Below are 15,663 nucleotides of genomic sequence, written 5' to 3' on the forward strand. Positions count from 1 at the left end.
CCTGGTTGGAAATGATATGATGACTTCAAGGTCATCATAATAGTAAATTGCAGAGATACAGGCAATGGAAACAGAAAGTGCCTCATCTGCTTTGTAATTTTATTTCTCAGTTTTAATTAAAAATTGACATAATTGGGGGGTAATAGTTATATTATTTCTTTACCACTCTATAGGAATGAAATGAAATATGATAAACATTTTAAAAAAGTCAGATGCCACAAAGTGAATTAGGGGGACCCTGATAAATTTTAACAGTCAAGCTGTCAAATGCAGAGATTTGATCATTCAAAACACCACGATGAAATACCAGGTTTTATGCAATTACCCCCAGTCACTCACATGTATAAGGACAGAAGAACAAATATCAATATCTGTATAAGATCCGGATGATTTAGAGCATTATTCCCACGGGAACAGCTCTTGAGGAAGGTCTGCCATCTTCTCCTGGAATAGTTTATCAAAGGTTTCAGCTTGGGCCACCGTGAAGTAGTTTTTCCAGTCCCCAGTCGTCCCTGATAAACATAAAATAGAGACTCTGATCAGATCTAGGGTCCGGTCTCAAGACTCCACTGCATGTCTTCCTGGATCTATTGCTTTTCTTTTTAAAAGTGTGTTGCTATTAAGTAGTACATGGTCCATTCTCACACCTTCTATTTTATTTATTTTAAAAATTATTCATCTATTTATTTATGGCTGTACTGGGTCACTGTTGCTGTTACTGGCTTTCTCTAGCTGCGGCAGCTGGGGGCTCCTCTCCAGTTGTGCTAGGACTTCTCATTGCCATGGCTTCTCTTGGGGGTCAGGAGCTCAGTCGTTACAGTGTCCCAAGGCATGTGGGACTGTACCCACGTCCCCTGCGCTAGAGGCTGATTCTTAATGCCTGGACCACCAATGAAGCCCTGATCTATTTCTTGTCTGCTTGACATGGAAATCATAGCTAATAAAGCAGAATGACCAATGGTTTGTTGCTTTTTACTGCCTGGCAGCCATACCCATTTAGACATCTGCCTGCTTGAAACAATTTCCCTTGTTTTCTTCTCCCCCAGTGTATAATTTGTCAGCAATAATGTAACTCTATTTTCTGATATAACCAATATTTAGCCACTTTTCGCAACCTCTATCTCTACCACCTACATCCAAGTTAACATCATTTCTCACCTGGATTATTGTATTAGAAATCTAACTGGTCTTTCTGGTTTTTTAAAAATTGTTTATTTGTATTTATTTATTTGGCTGTGCCGTGTCTTAGTTGTGGCACTGGAGATCTTTGATTTTTGTTGTCGCATGTGGGGTCTTTAGCTGTGGCGTTTGAAGCCTTAGTTGCAGCATGTGGGATCTAGTTGCCTGACCAGGGAAGGAACCCCGCACTCTGTATTGGGAGATGGAGTATTAGTCACTGGACTACCAGGAAGTCCATTTTATTTCTTCCTTGCCTGAATCACATCCTCGATCTATTTGAACTCGAAGATTCTGGGAAAACAGGCTCCTCCCCCTCTCTGCTGTATATTCTGTTCATTCATCTTGAGTTCAAGGATACAGACATGATTAATTTCTCATCATAGGGGGGCTTTATAATGTCTGATAACAAGACAGGCTCTCAGCTAAGTGAAAAGTCTTTCCTCTTTCCTTTTTCCAATTGAGCTGTTCTTCATAAATTTGTGTTGTTGTTGAGGATATTTTTCTATGTTCAATCACCAGGAGTAACACAAACATGAACTTTCCCAATCCTGTCCTTATTTTCTGGGTCAGTCACAGCTAGCGAGTTAGCAAGAATAGTGGATTAACCTGGTTACTGTTTGCAGAAGAGATATCTCCCATGTTAAATTCTGAGAGAGAGAGAGTTTGAATGGCTTTGCATATAAGACTGATCACCATGCAGCCCACCTTAGTACTATAAAAAGAAACGCTCTCATAAGGGCTCACAAGAGACATTTTCAAGTGATGAACAATATAAGTTGATAAATTCAAACAGTCCCTACTCCCAATGGTTAGTGCCCTGTTGTAAGCATAAGAATAACTTCTACATTTTCTGAAGGCAGAACGTTTTCTTTTACCTTTCCTCAAAAGAAGTCCATTTTCCTCTAAATACTGACCCTTCAGGAGGGAAAAATTGGACATATTGTTTTCTTTCATGACTTGGAAAGAACTGTTTTTGAGGACTGAGTTCAGTTCTTCTGGTTCTAGTTTCTTGCCCAGGAATTGGCAGATCTTCTCTACAGTGTTCCTCGTGTCCTAGAAGAAGAGAAAATCTGAGAGATTATGTGAAAGAGCAAGAACATAGAAAAGGAGATGAGGGGGAGGAGACAGCAGAAAGAGGAGGGAGAGAGAGGAGGGGAAAAAAGGAAAGAAGTGTAAAGATGTGAGTAGGGCTAGAGTTGGGGGAGTCCAGAGTGGGTGAACTGGGAGACTGACATTGACACGTAGACACTGTCGCTACTAAGTAAAGAATAGGTGACCTATGAGAACCTGCTGTAGGGCACAGAGACTCTAGCCAATGCTCTGTGGTGACCTACATGGGAAGGAAGTCCAAAAAAGGGGATATGTGTAAACGCTTAGCTGATTCACTTTGCTGTGCAGCAAACACTGGAAAGCAAGTATGCCTGTGTGTGCTCAGTTGTGTCCGACTCTCTGTGACCCCATGGACTGTAGCCCACCAGACTCTTCTGTCCACGGGATTTTCCAGGCAAGAGCCTTGGAGTGAGTTACCATTTCCTCCTCCAGGGCATCTTCCCAACTCAGGGATGGAACCCGTGTCTCCTGGGGCTTCTGCACTGGCAGGCAAATTCTTTACCACTGAGCTAAAAGTTTTAAGAAATAAAGTAAACAAACAAATAAACAAAAAATGACTTGGGGAACAGTTGGGGAAAAAAAGATGGAAGGACCATGATGGATTTCTCAGTATAGTTGAATTCAGGACACCTTAACCCTAACATACTGAGTTTTCCAAAGAGGCTTCTAGACAATTCTGAGCAGGATTAGACAGGAGAGTTTCAGGGAGAATTTGACAAAAATTTAAGGAATTGATTTCAAGCCTTGGCTATGTGCCCGAATAATGCTGTTTTTCACAACTAACATTTGAATAACACAAGAGAGCTTTACCATGTCTTCTTATTTATTATCTCAGTAATTAGTTCTTGGCCCATGATGCTGGGAGATTAAAAGAAAATAGGTTTTATAACCAGAAAGGCCTTGCTTTGAATCAGAGACTTTCCTCTTAGAGCTAAAATTCTTTAAATTTTTTTCTTTATTCCATGAGCCTTCACTATGATCTAACAAGAAAACAGACAGCAGTAAAACAGAAAAGAACAAAAAACATCGAAAAAATTAAAAAGAAGGAAAAAGGAAAAAAGCAATACCGAACAAGCAAACAAAAATCACCCCCTCCCCCAGAAGAAAAAAAAAAGAGAGAGAGAGAAAAGAAAACAATTTACTGGAGTAAATTGTTATTTACAAAAGACTCCTTGGTAAAAAGGAAATTCGTGTGGACGCCATAGAGGATTAAATAGAAGTAGCTGGAAGAAGATGATGGAAAGTAATGTTTCTCAGATAGAAGCAAAAGCCAGTGTTTGTGTTATTTTTCTTTTCTCCAAGATACCACTAAAGGTTAAAGTTCTTCTCTCTGTGGTTTTATCACCTTTATTGGTTTTGAGTTTCATAGGCCAGCTTTTCCTGCCTACCACTGCTCAGTTCAGTACTTGGCCTCAGAGTAATCATACTGATTGATTTTTTGACTTAATTTTTCTCCTACCATCTCTGGAACCCAGCTTGCTTCTACGCATTCCCATCTTCTTTCTCAGACCCCTCTCACTACTAGGTTATCAGCAGCACCAAGGGATATACCTCTAGAAATGATAGAACCAGTGACCAGTGTGAGCACAATCCACTGTACTCTGCCTCAGTATATGGAAAAAGCCCTTTGGATATTGTTCAGTTCAGTTCAGTTCAGTTCAGTCGCTCAGTCGTGTCTGACTCTTTGCGACCCCATGGACAGCAGCACGCCAGGCTTCCCTGTCCATCACCAACTCCCGGAGCTTGCTCAAACTTATGTCCATTGAGTCGGTGATGCCATCCAACCATCTCATCCTCTGTCATCCCCTTCTCCTCCTGCCTCTAATCTTTCCCAGCATCAGGGTCTTTTCCAGTGAGTCAGCTCTTGGATGTTGTAAGGTGAGATGAAGGAGACATGACGAAGGAGAGCATGGCATTTGACCGTAAGCAGGGCAATGAGGACTGGGTGGCTAAGTTCTCACTTCTAATGACCATGCACAGGCTAAAGAAGGGAGGGAAGTTAGTGCGAGTGAAGATGAGAAAGGGTGTGCTGATTATAAGAGCAATCGTTACCCATTTCATCTCTTCATAGCTCAGTACCAGGAAGTTCTCCTTGTCTCTCATGGACATCCAGCCCCGAGTGTGGTCGAACCATGATCCAAATGGCACTGCGTACAGGGGAGTTAAGCAGAGTGAGTAGATGACACACGGAATGAAAGCAGGGACTCATATATACGTTCACTCTGTGGACATAAATGCTAGCACAGCGCAGGGCACCTTTATGCTTGTTGTAACTAGTATCCAGCATCAGGCATTAGCCCTTTAAATAGCCTAGGACTTCCTTGGTGGCGCAGTGGATAAGAATCGGCCTGCCAGTGCAGGGGACGAGGGTTCGATCCCTGGACCAGGAAGATTCTCTATGGCTCGGAGCAACTGAGGCTGTGGGCCGCAACTCCCAAAGCCCACACGCCTAGAGCCCATGCTCCACAACAAAGACAAGGCACCACAATGAGACGCTCTCACACTGCAGCTAGAGAGCCGCCCCTCTCGCCACAACCAAAGCCCGAGCAAAGCAATGGAGACCCAGCGTAGCCAAAAATAAACAAACAAAAAATCTAGAAACCCGGTAAAATATGACAAGGCTAGTTCACTTGGAGCAGGTTTTGTATACAGCTTTATATGCTGTAAGGGGATCTTGTCCAGAGAGCCATGTGACCTGAGAAGCAGTGATCTGGTTGCCCCTAATATGTTCTGCCTTTCGAATGTTTAGTAGTTAGGTGTATTCTCATCATTCCCACACCTCTTCCTTCCTCCCTGCCGCTCCACCGCCCTCCCCCATCATCTTGCCTTCAATGTTGCTTTTGGAATCATTATTCTTTGAGAAAGTGTCTTTCCTCTGGTTTAAGGTTTTCTTTCCTTTTTTCTACTACAGCTTTCTTAGAGGCTAGGTGATTTATTTGTAATAATTCTTTGCAAGGCTTTGTGGTTCTTCAAACAGATTTCATCAATGAGGAAATTCTCAGGCATGTCTTCTTGAAGATTTCCTTTCCCTGTATTTTTTCTTTCTTAGTATATATATATATATATATACACATATACATATATATATATTTATTGAACTACAGTTGACTTACAATGTTTCGGGTGCATAGCAAGATGATTCAGTTATACATATTGGACAGCAAGGAGATCAAACCAGTCAATCCTAAGGAAATTAACCCTGAATATTCTCTGGAAGGACTGATGCTGAAGCTGAAGCTACAATCCTTTGGCCACTTGAGGCAAAGAGCCGACTCACTGGAAAATAACTTGATGCTGGGAAAGATTGAAGGCAAAAGGAGAAGGGGGTGGCAGAGGATGAGATGGTCAGATAGCATTACCGACTCAATGGACACGAATATGAGCAAACTCTGTGAGATAGTGGAGGACAGAAGATCCTGGCATGCTGCAGTCCATGGGATCGAAGAGAGTCAGAGACGACTTAGTGACTGAACAACAGCAATATGCATATATTATTTTCCATTATAGGTTATTACAAGATATTGACTACAGTTCCCTGTGCTCTACGGTAAACCTTTGTTGCTTTTTGCATTCGGAGAAGGCGATGACACCCCTCTCCAGTACTCTTGCCTGGAGAATCCCATGGGCGGAGGAGCCTGGTGGGCTGCAGTCCATGGGGTCATGAAGAGTCGGACACGACTGAGCGGCTTCACTTTGACTCTTCACTTTCACCCATTGGGGAAGGAAATGGCAACCCACTCCAGTGTTCTTGCCTGGAGAATCCCAGGGACGGGGGAGCCTGGTGGGCTGCCGTCTATGGGGTTGCACAGAGTCGGACACGACTGAAGCAACTTAGCAGCAGTCTTTTTTTAAATTAGAAATTGAGCATTCTATTCATACTAGTGGGATCAAAATGTTATAAGTTTTATAGGTAGGCAAAAATTCATAAGTTTCTAAAATATACATTATACATATTTTATATACACACATATATGTATATGAAAGCTTCTCTACTATACTTGATAAAGGCTTGAGAAAGAACATTGAAAAAAAAGGAAGAGATGGAGAAATTGGAAAACATAAACTAAATGAAATGGGATCACCAAATATGAAATAGAAAAAGTGAAACAAGCTAGATAAAAGATCAGCATAAAATCCAGTTGTTTTTAAATATGGTTGCTTATTAGAAACATATCTGGAGCTTTGGAGAAAAAAGGCAAAACTTGGGCATTTGTATTTTTCAAAAAATTTCAAGATAATTCTAATATGTATCTTGATTTAAAAAAGTGATGACAGGTTTTTCTATTAAATGGTAGTTTTGGTGATATAGAATTCTATTATTTTCTGTTAATCAATCATGATGCAATGGTATTAAGTGAGTAATAGTTATATAATCACAATAATAAAAGATAGTTATTAGTTTTTCACAATCAATAGCCAGACAAAAATTAAAAGACAACTAAAATCACAATCCATAATGGAAATGTGATTAACTCAACCATATAAAATAATTATGTACAATTTGGGTGGTTAAGTAGAGTGATGTGGTAAGTGGAAGTGCATATATACACGTTTTCATCCGATCAGTCAGTCTGTATCTTTTGGTTGGTGCATTTAATCCATTTACATGTAAGTTAATTATTGATATGTATGATCCTGTTACCATTTTCTTAATTGTTTTGGGTGTGTTTTGTTTAGGTCTTTCCCTTCTCTTGTGTTTCCTGCCTAGAAAAGTTCCTTTAGCATTTGTTGTAAAGTTGGTTTGGTGGTGCTGAATTCTCTTAACTTCTGCTTGTCTGGAAAGCTTTTGATTTCTCCATCAAGTCTGAATGAGTGTCTTGTTGGGTAGAGTGTTCTTGGTGGTCAGTTCTTCCCTTTCGTCACTTTAAATATATCGTGCCATTCCCTTCTGGCTTGTAGAGTTTCTGTTGAGAGATCAGCTGATAAACCTGATGGGATCTCCCTTATATGTCATTTGTCATTTTCCCTTGTTGCTTTTAATATTTGATCTTTGTCCTTAATTTTTGTCAGTTTGATTACTATGTGTCTCGGTGGGTTCCTCTTTGGGTTTATCCTGCTAGAACTCTCTGAGCTTCCTGGACTTGGTTGACTATTTATGAAGTTTTCAGCTACTATCTCTTTAAATGTTTTCTTGGGTCCTTTCTGTCTTTTTCTTCTGGGACCCCTATAATGCAAATGTTGGTGCCTTTAATGTTGTCCCAGAGGCTTCTTGGGCTGTCTTCATTTTCTTTTTTTCATTCTTTTTTCTATATTCTGTTCTGTGGCAGTGATTTCCACCATTCTGTCCTCCAGGTCACTTATTCATTCATTCTGCCTCAGTTATTCTGCTACTGATTCCTTCCAGTGTATCATTCGTTCATCTCTGTGTCTTGCTCTGGTGGACAGAGCCTCTCTCAGTAAAGCTTTAATCCAATCATCAGCTAATGGGTGGAGTCTCGCTCCTGTTAGCTGTTTGGGAACCCACTCCAGTTTTCTCGCCGGGAGAATTCTATGGCCAGAGGAGCCTGGCAGGCTACAGTCCATGGGGTCGCAAAGAGCTGGACACAGCTGAACGACTAACACTACTGTGTCTGAGCTTTTCTTTCTTTTTTAAAAAAATATTTGTTTGTCTGGGCTGGGTCTGGGATCTTTGATCTTCATCTCGGGAGTTGCAATTACTCAGCCCACGTGCCACACCTGCTGAGGCTGGAGCACCCTAGAGCCCCAGCTCCACACCAGGAGAAGCCACTGCAACCAGAAGCCCATGCACTGCAGTGAACTCTCTCAGCAACTAGAGAAAAACCCGCCCAGCAGTGAAGACCCAATGTGGCCAAAAATAAATAAATAAAGGAATAAAGAAGATGAATCTGAAAAATGGTGAAAAGTCAGGATGGTCTTGTCCAGAAAGCCAATGAAAGCTGAGTTTCAGAAAGTCATAGATTAGGAGAGTAGAGGAAAGAATATGAGTGCTTGGTGCTAATATTAGACAGATCCTGAAGACTCAGAAAATAGTGAGGATAGTTGGGCCAAAAAGGCTGGTTGAGGTTCTGCTGCTCTACAAGACAGTATGTGGATTTAGAAAATCTGGCTTCCGGTGGTGATGGAGATACTCATGGCTTGGGAAGATGTAGAGACATCAGGTTGCATTTAAAAGAAAAAAAGAGGTCTGATGAAGGACTCTGGCAACCCCTCGCTTTCATATTTCACATTCACTCACTGTTTCCTTGGATGAACCATTCAAAGTATTGTTCCAGTGACTGTGGTCTCTTAACAAATTTTGCGCTCCTCCAGAAAAAATAACCAGACACAAAAACATCTCTGGGATTTCGGACGAGGTAGATCATCTGAAAGAGAAAAATAGGATATGGAAAAATCAAGTCATTTTCTAACCTTTTTTTCCCCAACCTTCTTGATTTTCATAAAAACGGAGAAAAAGCCAAAGAATTCCCTGGGGGGTCCAGTGGTTAAGGTTCTGTGCTTCCACAGCAGGGGGTGTGGGTTTGATCCCGAGTCAGTGAAATAGGATCCCACCTGCTGTGTGGTACAGCCAAGCAAGTCAACCAACCAAAGTATCAGCCGGGTATAGGAACACAGAGTGGTTAGAAAAACCAGTCATGAAGTAATCACCCTGAATTTAGGCGTTGATGTAAGTATGCTGCTTCTCATATGAGCGACTCTCTGGTGCTTCTACATAAATGGCAGGAGGCATTTATTTAATTAAGACTGGCTAATTATTATTATTATTATTTAGAGCAACAAAGGAGGATTATTCAGGGTATAATACAGTTATAAATTCTAGTTCGACTTTAAACGTGGTTTTCTAAGATTTTGGCATTATCGTTTCCCTTGGTCTCTGGCTTACACCTGGCTAGCATAACCTACAGAACGATCTACACATTTGTATTTCAGTACAGGGACGGGGGAGCCTGGTGGGCTGCCGTCTCTGGGGTCTCACAGAGTCGGACACGACTGAAGCGACTTAGCAGCAGCAGCAGCATGGTTGTGTCACCATCAAATACAGACTTCCAGGTCCTACCCCATACCACCTGAATACAATTGCATTTCAATCAGATCTCCAAGAGATTCCTAGGCAAATTAAAGTTTAACAAGCATTGCTCAAGCCTATCTTTATTTTATATTTTTGGTTTTTGGCTGCACCCCACGGCATGCAGAGCTTCCCTGACCAGGGACTGAACTTGTGTCCCCTGCATTGCGGCTTCCCTGCTGGCTCAACAGTAAATAATCCATTTGCAATGCAGGAGACACAGGAGCTGCAGCTTCGATCCCTGGCTTGGGAAGATCCCCTGGAGGAGGGCATGGCAACCCACTCCAGTATTCTTGCCTGGAGAATCCCAGGGACAGAGGAGCCTGGTGGCTTACCGTCCATGGGGCTGCAAAGAGTTGGACATGGCTTAAACAACAGAGCACCACTGGCCCAGCAGGGAAGCCCTGATGAAGACTGTCTTGACTGTTGTACACTGACCTTGGCCTTGGATTTGAAGAAAGACTTGGGGAAGAGTTGGATGGGCAGGTGAGAACTGATGAGACGTGGGCCTTCCTTCTCCTTTAGTAATTCATACCCAGGCTTAGTCTCTACCCAGGGGGAGCGGTCCCAAATGGGCTCAGATTGGACCCACTTGGGATCCCCCTTGGAGTAAATCAAGCAGACAGTTTCAATCAACCAGTTTGTTCCTAGATAAAGAAAGGAAAAATATGATCAATCATTTTAATCTGACTTAAAAAAATTCTTATAATGTATACAGATCATAAAAGGTACCATCTTAACCATCTTTAAATTACAGTTCAGTTGTTGTTTAGCAGTCAGTTATATCCAACTCTTTTTGCAACCCCATGGACTATAGCCCTCCAGGCTCCTCTGTCCTTGGGATTTCCCAGGCAAGAATCCCGGAGTGGCAGCTATTAAAAAGAATGCATTTGAATCAGTTCTAATGAGGTGGATGAAACTGGAGTCTATTATACAGAGTGAAGTAAGTTAGAAAGAAAAACACCAATACAGTATATTAATGCATATATATGGAATTTAGAAAGATGGTAACAATGACCCTATATACCAGAGAGCAAAAGAGACACAGATGTAAAGAACAGACTTTTGGACTCTGTGGAAGAAGGCGAGGATGGGATGATTTGAGAGAATAGCATTGAAACATGTATATTAACATATGTGAAATAGATCGCCAGTCCAAGTTCGATGCATGAGACAGGGTGCTCAGGGCTGGTGCACTGGGATGACCCAGAGGAATGGGATGGGGAGGGAGGTGGAAAGGGGGTTCAGGATGGGGGACACATGTACACCCGTGGCAGATTCATGTCAATGTATGGCAAAACCACTACAATATTATAAAGTAATCAGCCTCCAATTAAACTAAATTAATTTTAAAAATAAAGAAAAAAAATACTGGAGTGGGTTGCCATTTCCTTCTCCAGAGGATCTTCCCGACCCAGGGATTGTACCCACATCTCCTGCATAGGCAGGAGGACTCTTTACCATTGAGCCACCAGGCAGCCCTGTACAGCTCTCTAGGGTTAAGTGTATTTACATGGTTGTGCAAACGATCTCCAGAATTTTTCCATCTTGCACAGCTGAACCTCTGTGCCTATTAAGTAACAACTTCCCATTTTCTTCTCCTTCCAGTCCCTGGTAACCATTTTACTTTCTGTTTCTGATACCTCATTTAAGTGGAGTCATACAAACCAGGCAGAGCTTGGTGGCTCAGATGATAAAAAATCTGCCTGCAATGCAGGAGACCCAGGTTCAATCCCTGGGTTGGGAAGATCTGCTGGAGAAGGGAATGGCTACAACTACAGCGTTCTTGCCTGGAGAATCCTATGGACAGAGGAGCCTGAAGGGCTAGAGTCTATGGGATCACGAAGACTCAGACACAACTGGGTGACTAAGGCTTTCACTTCAGTCCATACATACTATGTCTTCATAGTTTATCCGTGTTGTAGCAAGTGTCAGAAATCCATTCCTTTCTAAGGCTGAATGATATTCTAAATATGTAGATAGTAAATTATGTTTATCCATTCATCTGTTAATGGACCTTTGGGTTGCTTCTATGCATCAGCTATTGCTTAAAACCTTTGAACCTGTTCCCATTGCTCTTGGACTTTGAACAGATTCCCATCGCCCTTGGTTTATCATTACCACAGCACTTCTGATAACTTCAGCCTTGCTTCTTGCCCAATCACAGTCCCTCTATGACCCCACCCTTCGTAGATATATGATCCATATCCTTTCAGTTCAGTAAATTAATCAAGTTCTTTTTCCAGTTCCTGATCACTATCCATGCTGATACCTTTCCTGGAAAATCTCTCCTTTTTGAAAAGTTATATTTATTTATACATTTATTTTTGGCTGGGTCTCGCTGCACTTGGGCTTTCTCCAGTTGGGGTGAGCAGGGGGCTACTCTCTAGCTGTGATGCTCGGGCTTCTCATTGCAGTGACTTCTCTTGTTGCAGAGGATGGGCTCGAGAGCCTGCAGGCTACGGTAGTTGTGGCACACGGGCATAATTGCTCCACAGCAAGGAGGATCTTCCTGGACCAAGGGATTGAACCCATGTCCCCTGCATCGGCAGGCAGATCGTTAACCGCTGGACCATCAAGGAAGTCCTGGAAAATATCTCTTTTCCTGAAATAATTCCACATTCACTATGTTTTCAAAAAAGAAAAACATTCTATTTTCCTGCTGCTAATTCTTTCTTTTAAAAAAAAAAAAGTTATTTATTTATTGTATTATTTAGGGCTGTGCTGAGTCTTCATTGCTGCACGTGGGCCCTCTAGTTGCAGTGAGCAGGGGCTACCGAGAAGCCTTCTCATCGTGGTGGCTTCATTTGTTGCGGAGCACAGGCTCCAGGCACATGGGCCTCAGCAGCTGTGGCCTGTGTGCCCTGGAGCACTGGCTCAGTGGTTGCGGCGTACAGGCTTAGTTGCGCCACAGGATGTGGAATCTTCCCTGACCGGGGATCGAACATTTCCTCCTTCCATTGGCAGGCGGATTCTTAACCTCTAGACACCCAGGGAAGCCCCACGTTCACTCTTTTTGATCTCAATTTAGTGCCATTTCTTCTATTTTGCTTTTTGGCTGTGGTAGTTATGTTTTATTCCCCACCCCACCCCTCCCACCTTGTTTTATTGACTTATCGCTAACAAATTAAGGACGTATATATTTAACACCCTCAGTTCAAAAACAGTAGGGGCAACTTGGCAAGACTAAACTCTCATTGCTCCATTATATTATACAAATAACAGGATAATGTTTGTTTCTGCTAGCAGGGAGCTTATTGTCTCTTTCATATAAAGCAGAAATAGGGCATCCCTGGGGTCTCAGTGGTAAAGAATCTGTCTGCTAATGCAGATGAAATGGGTTCGGTCCCTGACCCGGGAAGATCCCACAGGCAGCGGGGCAACTAAGCCCATGTGCTGTAACTACTGAGCCATAAGTCACAACTACTGAAACCCTGGAACCCGGCTCCACAACAAGAGAAGTTACCTCTAGAGAAGCCCTCACACTGCAACTAGAGAAGGCCCACGGAGCAGTGAAGACCTAACACAGTCTGAAATGAATCAATAGCAATAATAAAAGCAAGAAGCTACATTCTATTTTAAAAGGAATGTGAATATCTAAGGTGTTCGTGTTCGTTTGTTACATGTCACATTGTGAAAGACTATCACTATCAAGCTAATTAACTATTACATCATCTCACAGAATTACCTCCCTCCCCTACTTCTGGAGAAGGCAATGGCAACCCACTCCAGTACTCTTGCCTGGAAAATCCCATGGACGGAGGAGCCTGGTGGGCTGCAGTCCATGGGGTTGTGAAGAGTCGGTTGGACACGACTGAGTGACTTTACTTTCACTTTTTACTTTCATGCACTGGAGAAGGAAATGGCAAGCCACTCCAGTGTTCTTGCCTGGAGAATCCCAGGGACAGGGGAGCCGGGTGGGCTGCTGTCTGTGGGGTCCCACAGAGTCGGACACGACTGAAGCGACTTAGCAGCAACAGCAGCCTACTTCTTCTAGGACTTCCCTGGGGGCTCAGTGGTAAAGAATCCACATGCCAGTGCAGGAGACAGAGAGATTAGGACTCAAGCCCTGGGTCAGGAAGATCCCCTGGAGAAGGAGATGGCAGCCCTCTCCAGTATTCTTACCTGGAGAATCCCATGGACAGAGGAGCCTGGTGGGCTATAGTTTATGGGGTTTCACAATGAGGCAGACAGGACCGAGCAACTAAACAATAGCACCCATTTCCTTTACAGACTTCACTCCCCATCTTCTTCCACTCCTCTCTACAAACAGCTGAATCTGCCTTAGGCTTCATTCCCATGGTTTCCTCCGATGTCTTTGACTACATCCTCTGAGCACTCAGCTGACTATGCAACTGCCTGGCTCAACCCTTTTCTCTGGACACCAGTGGTATCAGTGCACGTTTCTATTCCCCTAATGCATTGCCAGCATACAGAAAGCCTTCCATCTGTCTACTGAAGAATGAGGGCCACAGCCACAGCCTGTCAGTATCTGATCCTGCTTCCTTACCTGATTTGGGGAAAGTCAGCAGTAAGACATCTTCATCTTTAACAAGGAAACTCTCCTGCACCTCTCTCAGGAGTTCAGGTGAGTAATCCACACTTGGGAAGGGTATCCCTTCAAACCACATAAACTTTCCCGTCATGATGATGAGCTCTGTCTACCTCTTGTGAGCCTTTTAGCCGTAGTCACTACTGGACTGGGAGGTCTGTTTTATAGTCAACATGGAACAATCATTAATCTCTCCCAGGTTGTTAATGAGTGTGCCTGCCCATAAAAAGATAGGGTCACAAGACTGATAATATTGGGCAACCGTGAAGTCATTTGGAGAACATTCTGGGGTAACCTGAGTTTGACTTCATGGGAGGGAACCAGGAGTTTAGTAACAAGATGGAGGATGTAGACATGTGGTGGATTAAAGATGCATATCTTTAAGAATTATGTATATATTGGCTGGGTTAGGTCTTCATTGCTGTGTGTGAGCTTTTTCTAGCTGCAGCAAGCAGGGGTTACTCTCTTTTTGCCAAGTGGGGGTTCTAGGCAGCTGGGCTGAGTATGTGGCACAGGGGCTAAGTTCTGCCATGGCATGTAAAAACTTCCCAGACCAGGTATTGAACCTGTGTCCCTTGCACTGGCAGGCAGAATCCTAACCGCTGGACCACCAGGGAAGTCTTAAAAATATATATATTAAATAAGCTTTGTTATTTTTTCAACACTTTTAAATATATAGGAAAATTGTAAAGAATTCTCATAGTCCATACTTTATTCAGACTTCCTTAGTTTTTACCTAATATCCTTTCTTTGGCCCAAGGTCCCATCCCAGACATGACGTTACATTGGATCTTCATGTCTCCTTAGGTCTCGGCTGTGATACTTTCTCAGACTTTCCTTGTCTTTGATGACTTTGACAGTTTTGAGGATTGATTACTGGTCAGGTATTTTGGAGAAGGTCCCTCTCTTGGGGTGTGCCCAATGTTTTTCTCATAATTAGATTGGGTTTCTGGGTTTTGGAGAGGAAGATCACGGAGGAAAAATGCTAGTACAGTCACAACACTCAGAGGGTATTTACTATCAACCTGACATCTCATTGTTGATGTTGACTCTGATCACCTGGCAGAAGTAATGTTTGTTGGATTTTCCCATGGTAAATTTACTCTCCCCATCTTTTTTTTTTTCTAAATGTTTTGGCCATGCCTCATGTCATGTGGGATCTTAGTTCTCTGATCAGAGATTGAACCCATACCCTTTGCTTTGGAAGCTCAGAGTCTTAACCACTGGAGTGCCAGGGAACTCCTTACCTTCCCTCCTTTTTATATGGGCATATTTAAAACATGAAGTCTAGATGTGAAGGTATTCATGAGAACACATTGTGTAAACTCTTATTGAGGATCTTCTCTAAAACTATTATCTGGCACCATTTAAATGATCAAATGTTATTTAAAAAAGAAAAGAAAAGCTGAGGATATGTTCCAGATAGAGGAGAATGTAAACTAAACCCTGGATTGCCTTCTGGACCACAGAAAAGGCTATTACTTCATTATTGAGAGAGTTGACCACATTTGAATGCACGCTGTGGATTAGATAATAATATTGCATCAATACAAACTTCCCTGATTTCTGTCATTTTTGTGGATTATAAGTGAAATATTTTTGATCTTAGAAAATATAAAGCTTTTTAAAAATGATTGTATTTATTTATTTTTAACTCTGCTGGGTCTTCGTCGCTGCCCAGGCTTTTTCTCTAGTTGTGGTGAGCGGGGCTACTCTCTAATTGAGGTGAGTAGGCATCTCATTGCTGTGGTTTCTCCTGTGGAGCAGGGCTCTCGGGCCCGAGGGCTTCAGAGTTGTG

The 15,663-nt window shown here is 42.6% G+C and overlaps 1 protein-coding gene across 1 annotated transcript; it reads right to left on the reverse strand.

The window, feature by feature from the left end:
* Positions 1 to 399: 399 nt before the first annotated feature.
* LOC128063825 (sulfotransferase 2A1-like) lies at positions 400 to 13,959 on the reverse strand. The gene is made up of 6 exons (XM_052656639.1): positions 13,824 to 13,959; positions 9,752 to 9,960; positions 8,486 to 8,612; positions 4,342 to 4,436; positions 2,055 to 2,232; positions 400 to 512 (listed from the first exon to the last, which is right to left on the reverse strand). Exons 1-6 carry the CDS (start codon positions 13,957 to 13,959, stop codon positions 400 to 402), a joined length of 858 nt encoding a protein of 285 aa, XP_052512599.1.
* Between the last annotated feature and the right edge of the window lie 1,704 nt (positions 13,960 to 15,663).

The sequence above is a fragment of the Budorcas taxicolor genome, chromosome 18 (assembly GCF_023091745.1).
Source record: "Budorcas taxicolor isolate Tak-1 chromosome 18, Takin1.1, whole genome shotgun sequence".
NCBI classification, from domain to species: Eukaryota; Metazoa; Chordata; class Mammalia; order Artiodactyla; family Bovidae; genus Budorcas; species Budorcas taxicolor.